Source organism: Nycticebus coucang, chromosome 13 (genome assembly GCF_027406575.1).
Source record: "Nycticebus coucang isolate mNycCou1 chromosome 13, mNycCou1.pri, whole genome shotgun sequence".
Taxonomy (NCBI): Eukaryota; Metazoa; Chordata; class Mammalia; order Primates; family Lorisidae; genus Nycticebus; species Nycticebus coucang.
The window spans coordinates 2,506,576-2,524,083 of record NC_069792.1 but is presented as its reverse complement, the minus strand read 5'-3'; the positions used below and the strand labels follow the sequence as shown (position 1 = coordinate 2,524,083).

General features: G+C 44.0%; 1 protein-coding gene across 3 annotated transcripts in view; it reads right to left on the bottom strand.

Moving 5' to 3' along the window:
- SNTG1 (syntrophin gamma 1) overlaps positions 1-17,508 on the bottom strand; it is a 703,177-nt gene that overhangs the window by 188,597 nt on the left and 497,072 nt on the right. For all 3 annotated transcript variants that reach the window (XM_053558928.1, XM_053558930.1, XM_053558929.1), the window contains exon 11: positions 16,991-17,120. In XM_053558928.1, coding sequence (XP_053414903.1) covers positions 16,991-17,120 — 130 coding nt within the window. The remainder of the gene's footprint in view (positions 1-16,990; positions 17,121-17,508) is intronic.

The following is a 17,508-nucleotide window of genomic DNA, read 5'->3' as shown; positions in this document are numbered from 1 at the left end:
AAAAACAGAGAAGTAGATGTCTGGAACAGAATAGAGAACCAAGAGATGAATCCAGCTACTTACCATTATTTAATCTTTGACAAGCCAATTAAAAGCATTCAATGGGGAAAAGATTTCCTATTTAACAAATGGTGCTGGGTGAACTGGCTGGCAACCTATAGAAGACTGAAACTGGACCCACACCTTTCACCATTAACCAAGATAGACTCTCACTGGATTAAAGATTTAAATCTAAGACATGAAACTAAAAATACTAGAAGAGAGTGCAGGGAAAACCCTTGAAGAAATTGGGTTGGGCGAGTTTTTTATGAGAAGGAGCCCCCGGGCAATTGAAGCTGCTTCAAAAATACACTACTGGGACTTGATCAAATTAAAAAGCTTCTGCACAGTAAGTAAAGCAAGCAAACAGCCCTCAGAATGGGAGAAGATATTTGCAGATTATGTCTCTGACAAAGGTTTAACAACCAGAATCCACAGAGAACTCAAACGCATTAGCAAGAAAAGAACAAGGGATCCCATCGCAGGCTGGGCAAGGGACTTGAAGAGAAACTTCTCTGAAGAAGACAGGGGCATGGCCTTCAGACATATGAAAAAATGCTCATCATCTTTAATCATCAGAGAAATGCAAATCAAAACTACTTTGAGATATCATCTAACTCCAGTGAGACTAGCCTGTACCACAAAATCCCAAGACCAGAGATGTTGGCGTGGATATGGGAACACTTTTGCACTGCTGGTGGGATTGCAAATTAATGCATTCCTTTTGGAAAGATATATGGAGAACACTTAGAGATCTAAAAATAGACCTGACATTCAATCCTGTAATTCCTCTACTGGGCATATACCCAGAAGACCAAAAATCAAATCGTAATAAAGACATTTGTACCAGAATGTTTATTGCAGCCCTATTCATATTTGCTAAGTCATGGAATAAGCCCAAAGGCCCATCGATCCACGAATGGATTAATAAATTGTGGTATATGTACACCATGGAATATTATGCAGCCTTAAAGAAAGATGGAGACCTTACCTCTTTCATGTTTACATGGATGGAGCTGGAACATATTCTTCTTAGTAAAGTGTCTCAAGAATGGAAGAAAAAGTACCCAATGTACTCAGCCCTACTATGAAACTAATTTATGGGTTTCATATGAAAGCTATAACCCAGTTACAACCTAAGAATAGGGGGAAGGGGGAAAGGGAGGGGAGGGAGGGGGGAGGTAGGTGGAGGGAGGGGGATTAATGGGATTACACCAGTGGTGCATCTTACAAGGGTATATGTGAATCCTAGTAAATGTGGAATGTAAAGGTCTTAGCAAAATAACTAAGAAAATGCCAGGAAGGCTATGTTAACTAGTGTGATGAAAATGTGTCAGATGGTATATAAAACCAGTGTATGGTGCCCCATGATCATACTAATGTACACAGCTATGATTTAATAAAAATAAAAATTGCCAACATAATTTTGAAAGAGAAGAAGAATAATGAAGAACTCACATTCCCTGATTTAAAAACTTAATACAAAGCTATAGTAAACCACAAGTCTAAACAAAGAGGCACAAACCAATGGAGTAGAATAGAGTCGAGAAATAAACCCTTGCATATATGATCAAATAGTTTTCAACAAAGTATCAAGACCAGTGGAGAAAAGACAGTCATTTCCACTAATGGTGCTGAGAAAACTGGGTATCTACTTGCAACAGAAGTGCCCCTTTTCCATCCACTATATACAAAAATTAACTCAAAGACCTAAATGTAAGAGCTGTAACTACAAAACTCTTTTAGGATCCACGCAATTGGCATGTTAAAAACAAAACAAACAAAATAAACAGAGAAAGAATGGAATACTGAGAGAGAGCTCAGCATTTTCCAAATGGATAAAGCTGTAATATACAAATGCAAGGCAATTTATAAACCATAACCTCATCAAAGTAAAAAATGCAGAAACCAAAGACAGGGAAAACTATCTAACGCAAACAGAGGGAAAGGGCACTCCGTTCAAAGAAACAAAATAAGAGAAGAGGAAGAAAAGATGGGTGATATTTCTGTGAGCTTTTGGAAATATTTTCTAGAAATTCCCAGCAATGAACAGCCCCTTAGATTCAGATTTGAAAGACTAGAATATGTTTGAAGAATACAGAAAAAAAAAAGCCCTGACTCACTTTCCTTTTGTTTCATTATGGCTCAAGTTTCCCACTGCTGACCCTCAGCACTAGCAGTACAGGGCAGCGTGCATGACCAAGGACACAGGACTGGGGCTGGACTCTCAGGGATGGACGTGCATCCAAACTTTACCCTCCAGAGATCCAGGAGGAAGGAGGCACCCAGCACGCACGCCAGACAAGTGAGGACACAGGCCTGCTGCCTCCACAGGGGGCTGTGGGGAAGAGGCCGAAGTGCACTTCAGCATGCATCGTTGTCCCCACAAATGTAGGGACATTCTGTGAATTCCTACCCCTGCGTTGGGTTATTCTCTTTGCCTTCTGGCATATTGAGGAGTTAGATGCATTTAGTCTTGTCATGAACTAGTCAAATTCAAGGCTGGGCATTTCAATAGAAAAGTTAACAAATATGCTACACAAAAATAAAGATTAAAAAGTAGGCCATTTAGGGCAGCACCTGTGGCTCAAAGGAGTAGGGTGCTGGCCCCATGTGGCGGAGGTGGTAGGTTCAAACCCAGCCTCAGCCAAAAAACTGCAAAAAAAAAAAAAAAAGTAGACCATTTAAAAGGTCCCATAAACAAACGTTAAGCTAAGAAAATATTACAAAAGATTAATAGCTCTACTATATGATAAGCTCTTCTCAAAAACGCACATGCTGTCCTGCAGAAGTGCAGCTGTAGGGCTGCCCTGTCTGGAGCTGACAAACTGTCACACCAAAGTCAGCCCCCTGGACACAGCCCCAAACAAACAAAGCAAAACAGAAAGGACATCTACTTAAAAGAAGATTTACATAAATGTGAAACATCAATATAAGTGACATTGTAAGATAATCTGTTTATTATATAAACAGATTAAAGCAAAAATGTGATTCTAACTGATTGTGATTAATATTGGAAGCATATTAATGTATTAAGACACACAGTTATCACTCTTCATGAAGTCTATTTAGGTTTAAAGAATAAAGAATGCTGGCTTTTTTTATTCTTTTTATAAATACATATGAAGAAATATTCAATGTTTTCACTGACTAGTATGCCAAAAAGTAGGCCATTGCTGTTTTAATAATTTATTTTAAATGATTTATATGGTAGATATTAATCTATATACCAATTATAATATATACAAATAATAAAACAGTTATTTATTCACTATAAGTGGCAGATTAGTGTCAGGAGAAAATGCTCATGATTAAATATTAACACAGAATAATGTCATCCACATGTGCAGATTTTAATATGTTTAAACAAGACACATGTTTATAATAAGTGTATATCTAATATACACCTTCACAAAAATGTGGGCACACATATGCCATTATTACCGCTGCATACTTCAGTTTTGTATGCTTCTGCACTTACTAAATTATGAAACTAAAAATATGGAGGCACGTAATTTAAAACATTTTTTTTTACCAACTCTACACAGTTTTCATGCTTTAATTTTTAGAAAACAATTTTCCAGAAAGATAAACATTTCAAGTACAGGTAGTTATACCCTTTTAGAAAGCTATAATAACAATGATAGAATGCTACCATTTTACAAATCACTCAATATTTACAGAACATTTTGCTCTCAAAATTGAATATTTGCTCGGTATAAACAGTATTTTAATTCACTTTGGCTAAATCTTGGGAGCAATGATAATTATGTTTCTTTTTCATTTGAAACTCATTTTGTTGAATGTTAATGATGGAAACCTCTTTAAAAAGTTGAATTATGGGTGGTGCCTGTGGCTCCAAGGAGTAGGGCACCGGCCCCATATGCCGGAGGTGGAGGGTTCAAACCCAGCCCCAGCCAAAAACTGCAAAAAAAAAAAAGTTGAACTATTGCAGATCCATTAAATTGGAATAATCGCATGACTGCCTCTAATAAAGATTTATTTGGAAATGATTTTGTTAAAGATAAATTTAAGAAACTGAGCACACACTTATTTTAAATGCTCCTATTTTTCTAATTCCTGACTTTTGTATATTAACTTTTAGCAGCATTAGCTTAAGAGTAATTTATAAAGTAACTGTAGAGTAACATCCTCTTTCAACTATCTCTTTAGAGCGACAGTGAAAGTAGAGTATTCCTTTTTAAATTGCTCTTTTTCTAATTTAAATCCCTTTAAGGAAAAATTTTTGTTTTCAGTTAAAGGTTGACAGTTTAATAGAGATCTTACATGTTAAAATTTTATCCTACTGCTACTAATATTTTAATTTTTTAAATCTCACGTCCAAGGCGACTCAAAGCCTATGAAGTGTGCTTTCCAGGCAGAGATGGAGGATCTGATTTGCGCTGCACATTTTTTCATGAAGAACAACTTCGAAGATTTAGGCAAGAAAATTGCGCTAATGGAGGCAAGAAACATTCCTCCAGCTTCCTTAGGAATTTGTGGACAATATTATTTAACAGATGTTTGAGGACCTGAAGGGATCCTTATTCTGTAGATGCAAACGCACCAACAGCAAGTGGGGCCCGTGCGTGAGCCGCGTGGAGACAGCACAGCCATCTGGAACTGCTGATAAAACGCTGCCCTCACCTCATAAAGGGAAAAATCAGAAAGCGATTTTTTGGTTCAAGAGCTCACATTTCAGCTCCCATTTTTTTATTCCTTTATTCCCATTCCCTTTGACCTTGGTTATTTCCCATATCTACATATAAACAACATCCAAAATCATCAAAATCATACCAGCTTGTTTTTCAAAATATACACATTGACAGTACATCAACGCCTGCAGAAAATCAGCTGTAATACCTGACTGTGCTTTCTTAAGCTTTATTTTTTCTAGTACCAGAATTATTTGATTTTAACTGTTTTGGTCATCATCTCTAAAATGAGTGCATGCACACACACCACTGTAAATTAAAAACGTGAAAGTAAGTTGCAACCATTTACAAATGTCTGTAAATCTGCTGAATCACTGCTGAATCACTCTTTGCATGACTCCATCGAATATCAGAAATGACCATTTGTTAGACATCAGTTGAATATTAAGGATACTGGGTTCTTTTCTTCAAGAATAATTTGATAGTAGGTACAAAAAATAAGAAAAAATCACAACAAACAATTCCAAGTCTCCGAGATGTATAATAACAACTTGCCACAAGGAAAATGAGAAGAAGCAGAAAACTGCTGCAGGGCAGAGTGTGTGAGTACCACTCACTGCAGAGCTCAGGAAATAGGGATATGGTTTTCTATGTGTCAGTCATCGCCGTAGGTAAAGAAAAGAGCTTCAACACTGCCTGATCACTAGCACTCTAAATAGAGGAAACACACAGTGTTTACACACAAGAATCCAGGATGGACTCTCCAGTGACGTCCGGGGCCACCTTTGTTCCCACTCAGGGATCCTTAGCACGAAAGTGCACTCAGTGGAGCCACTACAGACTCCAAGTAACTTCTTGAATCATTTCCAAATGGCTCTTCATCTCTCTACTTAGAACAATGCAGGTACATCCACCCTCCCAAGCTCTGCCTGATGAGTACCCTGCAGTGCATCTTTACAGGGAAAGGCTTTCCTTAGTCCTGCTTACCTGGACATGGACCAGAAGGCAAAGCTCATAGTCCAAAATACTGGGGGACAATGTTCAATACCATAGAAGCAAGAGTATCATGAAGCCCAGCAAGACAGGGCAGCAGAAAAGAAGCACCTGGAGGAGAGCTGCCGGAGTCACCCTGCTGGTGCTTGGTCAGTACGGCCCGGCACAGCACCAGGGGGAGCTGCCGGAGTCACCCTGCTGGTGCTTGGTCAGTAAGGCCTGGCACAGCACCGAGGGGAGCTGCCAGAGTCACCCTGCTGGTGCTTGGTCAGTACGGCCCGGCACAGCACCGGGGGGAGCTGCCGGAGTCACCCTGCTGGTGCTTGGTCAGTACGGCCCGGCACAGCACCGGGGGGAGCTGCCGGAGTCACCCTGCTGGTGCTTGGTCAGTACGGCCCGGCACAGCACCGGGGGGAGCTGCCGGAGTCACCCTGCTGGTGCTTGGTCAGTACGGCCCGGCACAGCACCGGGGGGAGCTGTCACAGACACCCTGCTGGTGTCTGGGTTGGCGTGGCACAGCACCAGGGGGAGCTGCCCGAGTCACCCTGCTGGCAGCTCAGTCAGTGCCCGCCACATTTACAAATCCAAACAGTCATCTTCTCTGTTGAGCAAGGACAAGCATTTTGTCAGCTGGCTTCCTCGTGGCCCTTTTGCTGGACAGTGCATGCCTCATGGGGTTAGCCGCTGTCTCTGCAGGCCTGACTAGGCCATTCTAGGGTAGGGACGCATCCTAGCACACCCACCTGGACACCCTCTTATCCCCCCCTAGTCAGGCCAACAGAGACGATAACTGTTTGGATTTGTAAATCCAAACAACAGTCCTTCAGCATCTCAAACTACTATTCCATGAACAAAAGTGTGGAAACTCTTATAAAAGAAATGGAGAAAAGCTGCCATTTATGGGTGGCGTACTACACATGAAGTCATCTGATTTGGAATGCAACAGGAAGCAGGAAAAATGGCAATTCTTTCAGCATGATTTCAGGGGCAGAATATTTAAACGGCTGCTTTTATTTAACCCTCACAGTGACTTAAAGTTACTTAGTTCCTGTTTGCAAGAAGAAAATTAAAGTTCAAGTACACCCAGCTGGTGGATAGAGGAGCCAGCACTGTGTTCTCAAGTTTGATGACATTAAACTTCATGCATATTTCACAACACAAAAGTACTTCTGAAAATGCAGAATCTTCAGCTTTCTTTGATCAAATGATAAAGTGTATTGAAGTTATAGTTCCTTCTACTTTCAAGTTTAGTATATTCAAATACTTTTAATAAATACTTGCTGTTTATATTACTTTTCAGCTCAATCATATAGATGGGGGGGTGAGTAGGGGAGAGAGACAGAGAGACAGGGAGTGGGGGGAGACAGGGAGGGAGGGATAGGGAGATGACATCATCACTTCCCTTCAGCCCCAGTACTCACTGAACTCACGTTAATAATCTTAAAGTTTTCAGTTGTTTTAGGGATGCCACTGGACCTGCCCTATCTGGCAACTTCTGACTTAAAGTATTTTGAGATATATATTTCTGGAGCACTAAAAGTTTCCATAGTAATGTAATTGGTAAAAATTATTTTATTAAACAAAGATATCTATGGCTCAGTGAGTAGGGCGCCGGCCCCATATACCAAGGGTGGCAGGTTCAAACCCAGCCCCAGCCAAACTGCAACAAAAAATAACCGGGCATTGTGGCGGACGCCTGTAGTCCCAGCTGCTCGGGAGCCTGAGGCAAGAGAATCGTGTAAGCCCAAGAGTTAGAGGTTGCTGTGAGCCATGTGACGCCACGGCACTCTACCCGAGGGCGGTACAGTGAGACTCTGTCTCTACAAAAAACAAAAACAAAAACAAAGATATCAGATAAAGCAAAACTTACCTATGACTACCATTATTTCATAAGAGAGTTGACATTTAACTCCAAAACATAGGAATACTGAATATCAAATTGAAGTTCTGTCCTTTAACCCAAGACAAGTTAAAATCTCCACAGTTGATGATATCCATCGCTGTGATTGAATGTATCAACCGTCATCTTGTACAGATGCCGTGGACAAGCTATCACATCTGTATTAAACGTCTTCCCCCCACCAATTCACCTTCTTTACTCACTGTTCATGTATGAACTTTATAAATCATTGTTCACATATAAACTTTATAAAACCCTCTACATATCTCTGACTCTCCCTCTCACAGTGTTCCTCAGTTATCAATGGGGGTTGTGATTTCACATTTGCATATGTGTTTCTTTGGTTAACAGCTTCCTCACCAACAGCTTGCTCCATGGGGGAAAAGACTAACCATTTATAAGTAATCTTAGAGCAATAGTCCCTAACAGATTGACCCAGCAGGTCTTTAAAAATAGCTGTTGAGGCTCGGCACTCGTAGCACTGTGGTTACGGTGCCAGCCACATACACTGAGGCCGATGGTTTCGAAACCCGCCCAGGCCAGCTAAACAACAATGACAACTGCAACAAAAAATAGCCAGGCATTGTAGCAGGTGCCTGCAGTCCCAGCTACTTGGGAGGCAGAGGCAAGAGAATCGCTTAAGCCCAAGAGTTTGAGGTTGCACAGCACTCTACCTAGGGGGACATAGTGAGACTCTGTCTCAAAAAGAAAAAATGAAATAGCGTTGAATGAATAAATCACGGAGATGACAGTTATCTCAAAAATAATTTAATTCTTAGGTTTAACTTAATTATACCTATAGATCCTTAAGTTTAAAAAGGCTTTTAAATTTTACAAGTTACAGATTTACATAAAATTAGCGTAGAGAACAAAGACCCCTCATGTACTAGGTGGATAGTCCCCCCCCCTTTTTTTGGCATTTTACATTTAATAACTATCCTATCTTTGTTATAATTAACAAATCAGTATTAATATACTGTTGTTAACTGAAAGTGCATACTTTTTTAGATTTCCTTAGGTTTTTCTAAAGGAAAGCTTTTTTTGTTCCTAGGTATCATCTGGAATGATGTATATTTAGTCACCATTTCTCTTTAAGCTCCATGAGGTTATAACAGTTTCTCAAACTTTCCTTGGTTTTGAAGACATTTTGAGTCTTAAGGAAAGATGGTCAGGTATTTTGCAGAATGATCATCACCTGAGATTTTCTTCCAGTGTATTTCTCATGATAGACTGGGGTTATGGGTTTAGGGGTAAAGATCAAAAAGTGCCAATTTTTGGTCCGTCATTTCAGTGAAACACACTGGCGCCGGGACGACCACGGCTGATGGTGACTCTGATCACCTGGCTGGAGCAGTGTCTATTAGGGTCCTCCCCACAACGTCATATATATCTCTTTTTTTTTTTCTGAGGGAAAAACCCTATTCACATTAAGGGACCAGATTAAGAGAGAAAATGTGTTTTTGGTAATCACATATTTCATTAGAGATGCTACATCATGTATGGATTTCTCCTCGATGTTCTTCTCAAATAGGGGAAAAATACAAGCCCTCAATTAATGCTTAAAGGATGACCAGTGTTTATGAAGAATTTTTGAATGTCATCATAACTTAGTAAAAAAGGCAAGAGTGGTGAAATCTTAATTTTATAAAAGTAAAGAAACCGAGAAGCTGAATTTTTGCCTGAATTGTTCAGTATGGGGAGATTTGCACCACTTTCAATATTTTCTGTTTTGTATCACAAGTATAAGAACCAGGTTTTCTGACTTAATGAGTGACCTTAAATATGAATACATACTTGAATTTTAAATTGTCTATTGGCACTAAGATATACAGTTTTAATTATTGTGAAAATATAGCTTTGAGTAATCGTTATAATAAAATGCAATGGCATTGAGTGCTCTTGATACGTGAGTAAATATAGATACACAAAATTCATGTAAAACACATGAAGATGTAATGAATCTTTACTTTAGTTCATGGCAATGCCCGTAATAAACACCTAAATGCATCATCATGACCATATTTGTTCTAAAGAGCTTCTATAGCCACAGTGACCAGGATGGGGAAAGTCTCAGCTGATATACCAGAGAGGGGCAAAAAGGAGCCAGTGATATTTATATCAAAAAATTAAAATTAAAATAAGAAAAAAACAGACTGCAGCCTATGCTACTTGGCTCTACATAGTTGAGGAATTGCCAAATGAAAGAGGAAGCTAAATTATTGCCTGTCTTTCTCAAGGCGGACCTACTACAAATGACTACAAGCTACAAGAGACAGATCTTTCTTCAGTGTAAGGAAATATTTCTTAATGCTGAATTGTCAAAATTCAACTTCTGCATTGTGAAGCTGTGGCTTCCTTGTCATTGGAACATTTCCAGCAGCCAACTGTCTGGAAGAAACTTTGCAGTAGACATTTATTAACTGGGTGAGAAATGGTGCTGAACAACCCTCTTGATCCCTTCCAGGGAGAGGGTTTTAGGAAAGCTCAAGTCAATACGCTCTTAAAAGAGTCCAAACTGTCCATGATACAGTCTTCATCACCAGCTGTCTCGAGCTGCGGCTAGGTATGTTCACTCCATCCCTCTGGCAAATCTATTTTTCTACCCTTGCTTCTTAGAAAATCATTTAGTGAGTTAGATAAAGGTTGTTTATTTCAAAAACACTTGTTTTTCAGACATTTCATTATGAGAGGTAGAGATTCGTGAGGTGCAAAGTGACGACACCCATGGACTGCCCCCTCCGCCTGGCAGCCACTGTCCAGTTCAGAGCAGGCGGCACCCGAGTGTGAGAATTTAATAGGACGTGAATGAATGAGTCTGTCAATTAACAGGTGTTTGAAGGAAAGATTGCTGAGAAAGTGAAGGAAAAAGGGAGAAAGGAGAAAAATGACTCATCACTGCAGTAAGAGAGGCATAGACACCACTCAACTAAATTCTTACAACTTCTCAGGTGCTGCCCTGCCTTACTGTAGAGAAAAGTAGCTGCCCACTGGGGACGCCAGCAGCCCCCACACCAGAAGAGCAAGGTCTTTCTACTAGCGTCTGTACAGGAAATGCATGCCGTTCTGTTCTGTAGACATCTGAATTTCAGATAAGCCGGGCTTTACGGAGTAGTTAGAAAATGAATTTCTGGTAACACGCTACAACAGCTTCAGGAAACAGATTCCCTATTGCTATGTAATGCAATGCTTCAAAACACAGTGACTTAGCCAAGTGTCTATTATCTTACAGTTTTGTGGATCAGGAATTCAGATGTGGCCTAGCTGGGTTTTCACTCTGCGCCTTTCTCACAGGCTGCAAGCAAGAGTCACCTCCAGCTGTGGTCTTATCTGAAGTCTGGACCAGGCAAGAGTGTGTCTCCCGACCTCCCTGCAGCCCACACGGAGGTGATGGGCGCACTGCCGAGTTGACCTGCCCCCCAAGACTGCCGCCTGCCCAAGATGACTCACCTCCCTTCTGCATGCAAAATGCATTCTGCCACTTGCAAGGTTCCTCAAAATTTCACCCCATTAGAACACTAGCGTATTTTAAAGTCTTTAATTATTTAACATGAGAGGATCATGCAAATAAAAATTAGTAACTTTCTTCCGATGTTTGACTAGATATTTTGAAATCTGTGATAGATTATTGTTAACCGCAGTCACCTTGCTGTGTTGCCCAACACTGGGACTTGCTCCTTCTATTTAACTCTATCTTTGCACCAATCAACTACCCCCTGGCCTCTCCTCCTTCTCACTGCCCTTCTTGAGCCCTCAGCAGCCTTTGCTCTCTTCTCCATCACCTTTAGTTCAATTTTTTTTTTTTTTTTTTTTTTTAGCTCTCACACATGAGTGAGAATGTAGGACATATTAGATTTGTCTTTCTGTGCTGGCTTATTTTACTTAACATAATACCCATCAGTTCCACCCATACTTGTCACAAATGAGAGCATGCCTTTTCATTTCTATTTTCAAATTTACTTTTATTCTGATGATCTCTTGAGTGGAATTTCTCTATGTATTTTTCTCAATATTTTATTTTTTGTATGTATTACTAGCAGGTAAACCTTCAACTCAGATTTCTACAAACCGATACAGCCTCAGAATATTGGCCAAAAAAAAAAAAAAAAAGAAAAGGTTCTATGTTTTCTAAAGATATCTTTTTCAGTATCTATGTAGATTAAAAAAATAATAATAAAAGAACGAGATCTAGCAGCTGATCATCCTAAACAAAACCTTCCTACATACTCTCAATCTGCCTAATTTTTTTCTTCATACTAATAAAAAGTATCAACCACGAATCATGAATGCAGTGCTGGACCTTCTCTGAAGTCAGTGCAACGTTCACATTTTTATTGCTAGTCAACTTGTCAACATGTCAACTTGTCAACATGTCAACTTGTCAACATGTATGCAGTACTCTTTATATCAGAGTTGTATTTTTTTTACAATATTATTCAGCCTTTATTTTTTTAAGCCATATATACATAGATCATGAATACATTTATGCCTTTGTGGGATTCAATGTGTTGATTATTTGTACAAATTGGAGTGCTTACATCCTACTAATAAACAGTTTTCACCTCGTTTACTTAATCATAGTGTTAAGACACTTGTGTTCAATACTTGATAGATTTGACTTGTACCCTTGCAAGATGCTCCATATGTGCTCATCAACCCATGCATGGATTAATAAATTAGGGTATATGTATGCCATGGAATACTATGCAGCATTGCAAAAAGATGGAGACTTTACCTGGTCTATGTTTACATGGAAAGTACATTGTATTTTTTTTTTTTTTTGGCCAGGGCTGGGTTTGAACCTGCCACCTCCATCATATGGGGCCAGTGCCCTACTCTTTGAGCCACAGGTGCTGCCCCAGTACCTTGTATTTTTAATTAGAAACTGATTACAAGAACAAAAGGAAATGCAATCAGAAAACAAAAACAGGGAGGTAAACAAACAAATAAATAGCAATGTTATTATGGGACCTCCCAGCAGTAAAACGACATAGTATCATGGGCTTGTCTGATTTCCTAACTGTGAGGATGAGGGACAAGCAGTACAGACCTGCTTATCCTTCCTCAGGTTTACAGGGAGTAGAGACATTCGCATTTTCACTTTATTTGTTTTTGTTTAAAGCATTGACTTTCCAAATGTTTGTCAGCTGGACTACAACCTTCTAACTTAAACACCTTTTGAAGAAACACCGTTTGCAAGAGAGTATCCCTAGGATTTTAGGTCAATGCAAATTTGAATCTAGATGAGGAGAAAAACTTTGGATTTGAAGTTTAACATTCTATACTTCTTAAAAATGTTTTTCTAATAAATATAGGACCACGGGTCATTTTTGAGGCACTGTAATTATTTCCATAATGAAATGGGGGGGAATGCTGTCTTGGTATTTTTGTCTCTCATTTAACTCAAGAAACAATTGTGTAAATCAGGGGAAGGGAAGGGAGCAATCTGAAAGCTACTGCCCTCTAGTGAAGCCTCAACTCTGATGTGGTGGTACCAGGAGATGGGTAAACACTGGGCTAGGGAGGGAGAGGATGACTTCTGTCTAATGAGACATAATCGGTCACACCCTCGTCAGGCAATGCTTCCAGGTAAGGCTTGGTACATTCAGGCACCACACAAAACATCCATCTGCCTTTATGCACACTAGGGATGTACTTCACACATACCAAATGACTGGAAATTTACAAGGCGAGATGTTGAGAACGAACTGTAGAGACATGTCCGGGGTAAAGAGCACAGCCTTGGGATGCACCTGGCCTTGCCTTCTAAACTGGGACATGTACATGTGCCCTGACTCAGTTCTGCTCCAGAGCGTCCCTTCATGATGGCATTGTTAGAAAAGCCGGGTACTGGAAATAAATCATTGTCCTTAGTGGATGGTGGGCGTCCTATTCTTAAGAAAGGTCTATTTGCCACCATTGTGTCTTAGATTTCAAAGCAAAATACATTTCAAAGATACATGAATCATTTATTTAAAAAACAGTTTTGTGTGTTCATGAGTTGGTGAGATAGTTACAAACTTCGGTCAGCCATTAGACTTCCGAATTTCCCTTAGAACTGGTTTAATGCCTCAACATGGCAAGAAACAGTTGCAGTCAGAGGAGAGGATTAAGACAAAGGCCTGGGTAATATCAAGTATTCCTTTATAAATCAGATCTTAATGCACCTGCATCAGCACTCAATGGAGTGAGGTTTGTGACTTTGCATATTCTGTTAGAGGATACTCCAAGAACTAACAAGGAGGAAGGACGGTTCAATTATTAAAGAACAATTATAAGGAAAGAGAGCAACCATAAATACACATAGGAATGGGGAGGCAAAAAAAAACTACTGTGGAAAGACGGACAATGAGGAGAATCCTTGCAGAGTAACGTGGGCGGGCCTGCACTGTGGAGTTGCTGGACCCACAGGGATACCCTCCCTCTGCTCCCCCTGGGTACACGGCCTTCAGTCTCCAGCTGGACCCACAGGGACACCCTCCCACTGCTCCCCGTTGGCAAACGGCCCTCAGTCTCCAGCTGGACCCACAGGGACACTCTCCCACTGCTCCCCCTGGGCACACGGCCCTCGGTCTCTGGACCCACAGGTACACCTCCCACTGCTCCCCCTGGGCACAGGCCTTCAATCTACAGCTGGACCCACAGGGACACCCTCCCACTGCTCTCCCTCGGCACACAGCCCTCAGTCTCCAGCTGGACCCACAGGGACACCTCCCACTGCTCTCCCTGGGCGCAAGCCCTCAGTCTCCAGCTGGACCCACAGGGACACCTCCCACTGCTCCCCCTGGGCACATGGCCCTCAGTCTCCAGCTGGACCCACAGGGACACCCTCCCACTGCTCTCCCTGGGCACAGGCCCTCAGTCTCCAGCTGGACCCACAGGGACACCCTCCCACTGCTCTCCCTGGGCACATGGCCCTCAGCCTCCAGCTGGACCCACAAGGACACCCTCCCACTGCTCCCCCTGGACACAGGCCCTCAGTCTCCAGCTGGACCCACAGGGACACCTCCCACTGCTCCCCCTGGGCACACGGCCCTCATCTCCAGCTGGACCCACAGGGACACTCTCCCGCTGCTCCCCCTGGGCACAGGCCCTCAGTCTCCAGCTGGACCCACAGGGACACCTCCCACTGCTCTCCCGGGGCACAGGCCCTCAGTCTCCAGCTGGACCCACAGGGACACCTCCCACTGCTCCCCCTGGGCACATGGCCCTCAGTCTCCAGCTGGACCCACAGGAACACCTCCCACTGCTCCCCTGGGCACAGGCCCTCAGTCTCCAGCTGGACCCACAGGGACACCTCCCACTGCTCTCCCTGGGCACATGGCCCTCAGTCTCCAGCTGGACCCACAAGGACACCCTCCCACTGCTCCCCCTGGACACAGGCCCTCAGTCTCCAGCTGGACCCACAGGGACACCTCCCACTGCTCCCCCTGGGCACACGGCCCTCATCTCCAGCTGGACCCACAGGGACACTCTCCCACTGCTCCCCCTGGGCACAGGCCCTCAGTCTCCAGCTGGACCCACAGGGACACCTCCCACTGCTCTCCCTGGGCACAGGCCCTCAGTCTCCAGCTGGACCCACAGGAACACCTCCCACTGCTCCCCTGGGCACAGGCCCTCAGTCTCCAGCTGGACCCACAGGGACACTCTCCCACTGCTCCCCCTGGGCACAGGCCCTCAGTCTCCAGCTGGATCCACAGGGACACCCTCCCACTGCTCCCCCTGGGCACAGGCCCTCAGTCTCCAGCTGGACCCACAGGGACACCTCCCACTGCTCTCCCTGGGCACAGGCCCTCAGTCTCCAGCTGGACCCACAGGGACACTCTCCCACTGCTCCCCCTGGGCACAGGCCCTCAGTCTCCAGCTGGACCCATAGGGACACCCTCCCACTGCTCCCCCTGGGCACAGGCCCTCAGTCTCCAGCTGGACCCACAGGGACACCTCCCACTGCTCTCCCTGGGCACAGGCCCTCAGTCTCCAGCTGGACCCACAGGAACACCTCCCACTGCTCTCCCTGGGCACAGGCCCTCAGTCTCCAGCTGGACCCACAGGGACACCTCCCACTGCTCTCCCTGGGCACAGGCCCTCAGTCTCCAGCTGGACCCACAGGGACACCTCCCACTGCTCTCCCTGGGCACAGGCCCTCAGTCTCCAGCTGGACCCACAGGGACACCCTCCCACTGCTCTCCCTGGGCACAGGCCCTCAGTCTCCAACTGGACCCACACGGACACCCTCCCACTGCTCCCCCTGGACACAGGCCCTCAGTCTCCAGCTGGACCCACAGGGACACCTCCCACTGCTCCCCTGGGCACAGGCCCTCAGTCTCCAGCTGGACCCACAGGGACACCTCCCACTGCTCTCCATGGGCACACAGCCCTCAGTCTTCAGCTGGACCCACAGGGACACCCTCCCACTGCTCCCCCTGGGCACAGGCCCTCAGTCTCCAGCTGGACCCACAGGGACACCTCCCACTGCTCTCCCTGGGCACAGGCCCTCAGTCTCCAGCTGGACCCACAGGGACACCCTCCCACTGCTCTCCCTGGGCACAGGCCCTCAGTCTCCAGCTGGACCCACAGGGACACCTCCCACTGCTCCCCCTGGGCACACTGCCCTCATCTCCAGCTGGACCCACAGGGACACTCTCCCACTGCTCCCCCTGGGCACAGGCCCTCAGTCTCCAGCTGGACCCACAGGGACACCTCCCACTGCTCCCCCTGGGCACATGGCCCTCAGTCTCCAGCTGGACCCACAGGGACACCTCCCACTGCTCCCCCTGGGCACAGGCCCTCAGTCTCCAGCTGGACCCACAGGGACACCTCCCACTGCTCCCCCTGGGCACAGGCCCTCAGTCTCCAGCTGGACCCACAGGGACACCTCCCACTGCTCCCCCTGGGCACAGGCCCTCAGTCTCCAGCCCACTCTCTACATCTAGCCTCCCCCTCCTTCCCACATTTCAGATGCAATTTTTTTTCACAGTTTTTGGCCAGGGCTGGATTTGAACCCACCACCTCCAGTATGTGGGGCTGGCGCCCCACTCCTTTGAGCCACAAGCGCCGCCGTTCAGCTGCAACTTTAAGATCACCAAAGGTAAACCAGTAATGCTGTCTTGAAATGCAGTGCTGCATGAGTCCAGAATACTTTTACTTAGATATATTTAGGGTTTATGTGCTTGCTTAGGATGTTTGGAGGTGGAACCCTCTGTGTGAGAATGTTATTGATCTGACCCCCTGTGGTAGAATTCTCAGGGTAATTTGCTTTCAACAGATGTTCCGCACTCGCCTTCCTAAGGGAAGTGAAGTTCATTCCCAGAACACGATGCAGGTGATTCAAAGTTACATATATGTTGGGTAATCTTTCAAGGGCTGAGACCCTCTATGGCTGGGGACTCTTCCGATCACTACTTACATTGTGCTTTGTGAGGTTTGAAATGTTGGTCGCTATTGCTTGCAGCCAGTCCATACAATCTTCAGCGCAGAGGCACTGCAGGACGCCGCTGCAGACCCCGTCCACAGCAGTGACTTGGAAGGCGTGCTGCCTGCAGACAGGGCAGAACAAACCAGGTCAAACGTCATGTCGCTTATCCGTTTGCAATTTACAAAAGTATCTGTTGTAAAGCTCTTTTTTCAAACAATATGAATATCAGCCTCCAAATGCATAGTTGGTTACTTGCCTTTATAAATATCTCATTATTAAGTTGAACACTAACGATAGACCCAGTTAACTTAGAATTTCAAATTAGTGGAAACCATCCTTAGACTCTGATAACTATGGAGAACCTTTAACTTATAAAACACATCCTATGTAAACGCAGGAGAATCTAAAAATTTGTAGAAGCATTCTTTTCCCAGATTTCTATCAAATTATGCATGGTTTATTTGTTATTTTGACTACCATCAGCTCTTCCTAACATGTGTGAATACATT